Consider the following 8557-nt stretch of genomic DNA (forward strand, 5'->3'; position numbering starts at 1 on the left):
GCTTTGATTTCAGTTATAGGTATTAGGTGACCTGCTGGGCTTTGTAAAGCTCATTATATGTGGTTGATATTTTCAGGTCAGGGCAAGAGAGCAGGAGTTTGAGGTTGATCAGGAATCTTCAGGTTTTTGTTCTTTTTGGTTAGTGATTCTTTTGTACTCAGGACAGGATAGATTTCAGTTCATGTATAGTTCCTGAGTATTGTATATGATCTTTTGAGATGAATCGACCTGTACATTGATGTTTTAAATGTTATAGATTTTTGTTAGACTGCTTGATTGATGTTATAGATAGCTCTGGTAATTGGTTTTGATGAATTGATTGAAATTCTTTCCAAGTTAGATCTTGGGGCGTCACACTTAACCTCTATCTTTTGTCTCTCTTCGCTTTATATACAATTCTTCTCACAGAATAGACAAAGAAGCACATTACGATTACATCAAAGAATAGTTCAACAACATTCTGTGGCTTCTCAGTCAAACGACAACTAACAATGTCCTATGTTAGACATCAGTCATGGCCCTTCATCAGGATTGTCAACAGGAGTTCATCAATTTTCATTTCAAGTGGCAGTCTCCCGCTGAATCTTTACATTGTATATTTGTCTTCCTTAATTGCAGGAAATACTATTGTAATCTCAATTACTGGACACATTTTTATTGGGCAAGTCTCTCTCATATTTTTTTATTCGAATTTTTCATGTAAAATTTCTCAATGTTTTTAAAAATCTATCCAATTTTCTCTCGTTATATATTCATGTGCTAGATATTAATCCAAGAAAATTTAAGTCTATCATAATTGATTTTTCTTTATTGCTTAAGAAAAAGATTTTTATAGAGGAAGACAATTCTTTGCTCTTAGAGAATTTTTGTAAAATTTAGACTTTAGCTACATAAATCTTTTTTCATCAATGTATTCTATTAATGGTCAAATTCTCATTTAAATTTAATAAAAAGTTTCATTTTTAATGCTTTCTAACCAAGTCATTTGAGACTTACATGTACCATTTTTAATATATACTAGATTTAATACATCTACACTCTGAATTGACTCATCGGAAGGTTGATAATTTATGTAACGAACTCCTCTAAGATGACTCGCTAATCTTATCCTCCATAGGAGCTACTTTAACCATTTCACATATACTCATTTCACGTTATATCTCTAAAAGTAAAGCCACTTATCCACCTCAACACATCTATGTAACACTTAGGCTTCGTTTGGGATGGCTTTCTTATTGTTTCTTAAAGCAACTTTTTAGTATAAAAATTAAGAAGCAGCAAAAAAGTTGTCCCAAACGAAACCTTAATTTCATATTTATCTTTTAATGACCAAAATTCTGCACCGTTAAGCATTGTACGTCTCTCTACCATGTTATAGAATTTTTCCTTAAGTTTGATGGTACTTTTCTATCATTTATGCATACCTCTACTTCAACCATCCAATTTGAATTCTATTAATAATATCCACATCCATTTCACCATCATTTTGAATAATAGACTCTGAGATTTCTAAAATATATACTCTATACTCTGTTTAATGATTAAATTGCACAAAATTACAATCCTCCACAGGATCTATTACTATTCCGCACATCTTAAATAAAAACTTTTACTCTAAAATTAGTTTATTTATTTATTTTAGTTCAATTATGAAATTATTAAATTCTCATTGCATATTTATCTGTCATTTGTTATTTCATTCTTACTTTAATTAACATAGCAGCAAACTTTAATAATAAATAAAACTTATTGCATAAGAAAATAAGGAAGTTTGTTGACTTAATTAATACAAATAAATTTTAAGCGGCATCAATTTAAAATTAAGAAATGATCATGTTATCGACAGAAATTCAATGACATTAATTCCCGGAAATAACCCATTGCAAAATGAATTTGGAACGCTGGATCTTGATCGTGCGGTCTATAGTTAGTCAAACTATGGGGGTATTAATGTCATTGAATAGCCTTGTCCCTTTTTTCTGGGGACAGACCAGATGCGTGAACGGCAAGGGATTATCACGTGTGAATCTATTTCAGTATGTGACGAATATACCCCCCCACCACTAAATAACTAATGAGAATTGTAGAGGTGGCTTGGAGGTCAAATATTAAGCGTAAGTTGGATATATCTGGAATTTCATCACAGAACAAGATAATTGGTGCAAATGAGTTTGACTAGAAGAGAAGAGGCAATCAATCATAAATCCAACGGTCTACGAACTCTCAGATTCACTTTAAGAGTTATGAACGGCTACGATGAGTTTGATTTTTTCTGTAATATGAAGGTGTTGTATAAGATTTCTTTTAGAAGGCAATCGGGCCGAGCTGTGACGTTTGTGATGACATGTCTTGAGACCCAAAGCCGCCAGAAGCTGCCAAAATTACTTAGCATTCAGATATATTTCTCTTTTAGAATACATACGATTTTATTATTATTTTATCATAAATTTTTTGTAAAAATTAAGATATATTATCTTCACGATATTTTTTTTATAACAGATTATTTTCATATCTTTTGATATTATAATTTTTAAAATGATTATCTTGAGCTTATTATTTATCAAGTGTTCATAAAGGCCATAAAAGGGGAAAAAATTAAAAAAAAGTATTTTTTTTTAAAATAAAGATTTTTTGGCTTATTTTAATTCAAATAATGGATTTATCTATATTATAAAGGTCATAAAAGGGGAAATTTTTTTTTTAAAAAAGTATTTTTGTTAAAAAATAAAGATTTTTTGGCTTATTTTAATTCAAATAATGGATTTATCTATATTGTTAAAGCCATCAATCATAATTTATTAATCTACATTAATTAGTTTAGTTGATGAAAGTAAACAAAATGAAGCTTAATTTTAAATAATGGATAAATAATTAATTTAGAAATTTTAAAGATAATTGATTAGTATAAAATGAAAATTAATTTCTATAAAAAAAAATTAATGGAATTATTTGTGAGTATTTATCTTCCTTAAATTTTAATAATTGTTATTGATGGGATGTAAATCTACACATTTTATTTATTTCGATTAAAATTTAATAATGATATAATATTGACCATAAATTAATCTTTGAAGCTAATTTTATAATTTTTTTTGTATAAGCTGTTTACTAAACAAACAATTTTGTTTTATGGTTATTAGAATTAATTAATTATTTAAAAGGATAAATAATTGTTAATTTAAATTTTTTTCTTCTCCGAGAAGCTAGGTTTTTGGGTTTTTAATTTCAGTGATGAATCTCGACCATATAAATAGAGCATCCTCTCCCATTCTACGCCACAATCCGAAGCTCACCGCTTCAACTCTCCTCATCCTGCTCCCCTTACTTTATGTCCACATCTTTACTCCACCGTCCGGCGATCACCGATAGTCTACGGCCAGTTGCTCGCCGGAATTTGCCTCGCCAAATGGCTACGTGCGTTGACTGCTGCTGCCGAACGAACTCCGCATCGATCAATCCTCTCTCCTTCGCTCACTCCCAATCCCGGATTAACGAAAACCTGATCGACTGGCCGGTATTCCCTGATATCGCCTGCTCCTCGGACGATTTCCGTGTCCCTGCCGGAGACTCCGGAGAGGACGCCGACGACTTATGGGCCCAGATAAGGGCCGAAGCCCTCTCCGACTCTGACTCTGAGCCGATTCTCTACAGGTACCTTTCCGATCTAATCTTCCGCCACGACTCCCTCGAATCCGCTCTCGCGAATCTCCTGGCTAAAAAGCTCTGCATTCCTAACCTCCTCCCTGCTTCCGATCTTGACGATCTGTTCGCTCAAGCCCTTATCGATGATCAATCAATCATCCGCGCTGCGCGCGCCGACCTCCTCGCGGCGCGCGATCGGGATCCAGCGTGCTCCAAAATGGTGCACTGCTTACTCTACTACAAGGGCTTCCACGCCTGCCAGGCGCATCGCATGGCCCACCGGCTTTGGATCACCGGCCGGCGTGCGGCGGCGATGATGATACAGAGCCGTTCGTCGGAGATTTTTGCGGTGGATATTCACCCTGCTGCAAGAATTGGCTCCGGCCTGCTGCTTGATCATGCCACCGGCGTTGTGATCGGGGAAACGGCTGTAATCGGCAATGATGTCTCGATATTACATAACGTGACGCTGGGGGGCACTGGGAAGGAAACCGGCGACCGGCACCCGAAGATCGAGGATGGAGTGCTGGTCGGAGCCGGCACGCAGATCCTCGGGAACGTGAGAATTGGGAAGGGAGCGAAGGTGGGGGCGGGGTCGGTGGTGCTCAAGGATGTGCCGGCGTGGACGACTGCGGTGGGGAATCCAGCGCGGTTACTGGGAGGCAAGGAGAATCCGGTTCGCCTCGACCGGTTGGCCAGCTTGACTATGGACCACACCTCGTGGTCCGATTATGTTATATGAAATGCGAACCTTTTTACACGAATATACGCTTTGCGTAGGAGTAAAAAGGAATAGTTCGGAATATGTGCTGATTACTTATTTAATTTTATATGTGAATGATGAGAGTATTACTTTTATATTCGTTGTGTATTTAGTACATAATTATATATTTATTGTATATTCTAATTTTTTGAGTACACAATAAATATATAATTTTGTATAAAAAATACATAATAAATATATAATTATATATATTCTAATATTTTACATATAAAATCATATAGCATATTGTGAGGCAAAGCTCAATTTGTTTTGAGCTTTCAAGAATGGATTCTGTTTTAGCTGAATAAGGCAAGAGGAAGAGCTAGAAGATGTTTAGGACTCCTGGATTCTAAAACAGTTTTTTGAATTAAAAATTATTGTAAAATAAATTCAAGTAATTATTATTTTTTATTTGGTACAATGAATGCATTGTAAAATTTAACGGTGATGATGACCGGTGGTTGGCACTAGGAGGCCTATGGTCGAATTGCTTGATAATGTGTGATTCTTTCTATTATATTTTTAACTAGATGACGATTTTTTATTATTAGGAGTCTCTTATGTTATGCCGATCGTTATGCTGATCAGTCACGATTCTGTTAAATACATATCGTTTTGTATTATCTTTCATTGTGTAGGTTTGCTACAAAAATAGCACAAACCTTGTTGTTGTAGCGAATTTTAACTCATTGGTTGGCTTATGAAGTTTTGTTGCAGTAATAAAACAAACAAGTATTTTGGTTCATTCCAAAAAGTGATTTTAGTACTAATAGTACTCTAAATTCATATCATATAAATAATAGACTTGAGTTTTTACTTCTTTTTTCTTCTTTTATTTTTCATTATTTTTAGTTGAATTGAAAATCTTAGTTGAAAATTAAATTTGTAATTTTTTTATTGAATTCTCAATTATTAAATTTCTTTTCATTTCTAAGAAATACATTGTAAAATTCAATTATGATGATGACTGGTTTGATTAGCAGTATATGATTGACCCTAAATTTCCTAAATGTTATAAACAAAGCAATGATAATGGAGAAAATTTGAGTGAACATCATATTTATGTTGAGGTAAATATAATTTAAGTTTTATAGAAGTAATGATGTGTTTTAAAACAATTTGGATGACATTTTCCATCCAATTTTTTTGTTTGAAACTACAAGTAGTGCTTGATATGTCCTCAAAAATTTATCTTGATCGGGCACGAATCTCGAGGCAAAAAGCTAGTTGGAAACTTCAAAAATTAATTCAGAGAGCACCTGAACTCCGATTTCAGCGAGCTTACAGTCAAATTTTGTATAAAAAATACATAATAAATATATAATTATATATATTCTAATATTTTACATATAAAATCATATAGCATATTGTGAGGCAAAGCTCAATTTGTTTTGAGCTTTCAAGAATGGATTCTGTTTTAGCTGAATAAGGCAAGAGGAAGAGCTTGAAGATGTTTAGGACTCCTGGATTTCTAAAACAGTTTTCTGAATTAAAAATTATTGTAAAATAAATTCAAGTGATTATTATTTTTTTATTTGGTAAAATGAATGCATTGTAAAATTCAACAGTGATGATGATCGGTGGTTGGCACCAGAAGGCCTACGGTCGAATTGCTTGATAATGTGTGATTTTTAGCTAGATGATGATTTTTTATTATTAGGTGTCTCTTATGTTATGTCGATTGTTATGCTGATCATTCACGATTCTGTTAAATACATATCGTTTTGTATTATCTTTCATTGTGTAGGTTTGCTACAAAAATAACACAAACCTTGTTGTTGTAGCGAATTTTAACTCATTGGTTGGCTTATGAAGTTTTGTTGCAGTAATAAAACAAACAAGTATTTTGGTTCATTCCAAAACATGATTTTAGTACTAATAGTACTCTAAATTCATATCATATAAATAATAGACTTGAGTTTTTACTTCTTTTTCTTCTTTTATTTTTTATTATTTTTAATTGAATTGAAAATCTTAGTTGAAAATTAAATTTGTAATTTTTTTATTGAATTCTCAATTATTAAATTTCTTTCATTTCTAAGAAATACATTGTAAAATTCAATTATGATGATGACTGGTTTGATTAGCAGTATATGATTGTCCCTAAATTTCCTAAATGTTACAAACAAAGCAATGATAATGGAGAAAATTTGAGTGAAAATCATATTTATGTTGAGGTAAATATAATTTAAGTTTTATAGAATTAATGATGTGTTTTAAAATAATTTGGATGACAATTTCCAAACAAATTTTTTGTTTGAAACTACAAGTAGTGCTATTGGATGATAGATTTCAACACCTTTGTTGAGTCTTGGAATATCATGGTGGCAGAGAAATATAAATTTTAACGTATTAGTTTTGTACGAAGATTCAACGCACATTCAGATAAAAAGAGATGGTGTAACATTCATAAGAGACACCAAGATTTTTATGTGGAAAATCTTGAAAATGGGGAAAATCACGGAGCCTATACCAGTTTGAATGAATCCACTATCATTTACAGTCGAGTACAAATGAGGCCCCGGGGGGGAGGCCTTAGCTTGATATAATAAATATACATCATATAAAATGTATTACATGATGAGACTTGAAAGAATCACTATTGATACATATGTTCGGTTGGTAGAATCATAGTCAACAGGCAATTGAGGTCAGAAAGATCATAGTCTGGTGATGGTGGCTGGAGGGACAATAGTCGGCATACGATAGTGGTTAGAAAAGATCGTTTTCTAGCGATGGAGATCAAAAGGACCATTGACTGGCGGAAGTCTGGTGTCTGATAGAAATACATCGATGGACAGAAGTTTGGCATCGGGAAGAAATTAGACGAAAGTCCGGCAATTCACAAAAGTTCAACGACATGTGGAAGTTCGACATCTTGTAGAAGTCCGATGAAAAGTCTGGCGACGTGCAGAAATCCGGAGACGTGTAGAAGTTCGATGTCGGATATAACTACGACGAAAGTCCGGTGACAGACAGAAGTCCGACAACGGGCGGAAGTCCGTGTCTAGTAGAAATCTGACGATGAATAAAAGTCTGGCGTTGGGTAGAAGTCCAGCGACAGGCGAAAGTTTGACGTCGGGCAGAAATCCGATGACGAGCGGAAGTCCGGCGTCATGTAGAAATTTGGCGACATGCAAAAATGTGTCGTCAGTTGGTGGCCGGGAGGTGATCGAGAAGAAGTCTGATGGCAAGATAACACTTCCTTCTGAAGTATATCAAACTAATAGGATTTTGAAGTTCAGATTTGCGGGCCCATAAATTTAGTTTGGGCGGTGTTGGATTTGTGGGGGGCGGGGCCGGCACGTCGCAACCAGCGGAGGATTTTTGGCCTCAGGTTATCACATGGATGGTCGACAACCAGCGTTACAAAATCTATGTTATTATTTAAAAATAAAAAAAATTGACTCCTAGCGTTACAAAACGGGAATTTGTTTGGGTCTGAGCTTTTCGGGTTTGGACCTTCGTGCGAACTGTACAGCCAGAAATGAGAAGTTATTCGTTAGCTTTAAATTCTTATTTCGATTTTTTCCGGGTGGGAATTGGGATAGATATCTGATATCTCACTGCTTTACTGTTTAGATTTTATATCACTGATTCACTTATAAATTTTTTCCCAAATTTAATGGAAAAATATTATTCTTTATATTTATTGTAGTAGTTATATATATAAAAAATTATTATATAGTTTTTCAAAATTATGTAATATTTACAGTAATTCAAAAAATTTATTTTTCTCATAATAATTTTATAATCATCTTTAAAAGAATTTATAAACCCCTCAAATTGATATAATCTCAAGCACATAAAAAATTGATTACAAATAAAATTCATAATTTTTTAGTGAGGGCACAAATTATATATTTTCAAATATTCTTTTACTTTTTTTTCATTATAGCTTAAGGCCAGCATTGGCAGCTTTAAAAAATTTATTTATATTTGATATTTAAAAAGATAAAATATAAGATAATAAAAAAACTTAAAATTTATAATGGACATTTTTAATATTCTAAAAAAAATAAATAATTATTTTATTATTAATATATTCATATATGTTTTTTTCTCAATATAATACAAGTGATTAAAATATTATTTTAGCTGACAGCTGCAGCGGGCGAGCGGGCAGCCTTGGGCACGTTGTAGCGTGCTGGC

At 33.3% G+C, this 8557-nt stretch overlaps 1 protein-coding gene across 1 annotated transcript; it reads left to right on the forward strand.

Annotated features, from left to right (window-relative positions):
* Positions 1-3262: 3262 nt before the first annotated feature.
* LOC110104691 (probable serine acetyltransferase 4) lies at positions 3263-4875 on the forward strand. Its single transcript, XM_020833914.2, has one exon. The coding sequence runs from the start codon at positions 3329-3331 to the stop codon at positions 4382-4384; it is 1056 nt and encodes a 351-aa protein (XP_020689573.1). The 5' UTR covers positions 3263-3328; the 3' UTR covers positions 4385-4875.
* The last annotated feature ends 3682 nt before the right edge of the window (positions 4876-8557 follow it).

Source organism: Dendrobium catenatum, unplaced genomic scaffold (assembly GCF_001605985.2).
Source record: "Dendrobium catenatum unplaced genomic scaffold, ASM160598v2 fragScaff_scaffold_72, whole genome shotgun sequence".
Classification (NCBI taxonomy): Eukaryota; Viridiplantae; Streptophyta; class Magnoliopsida; order Asparagales; family Orchidaceae; genus Dendrobium; species Dendrobium catenatum.

What these genes read in the sequence shown, in the direction of transcription:
- LOC110104691 (XM_020833914.2), top strand. Translation starts at nt 3,329, where the DNA reads ATGTCCACATCTTTACTCCACCGTCCGGCGATCACCGATAGTCTACGG.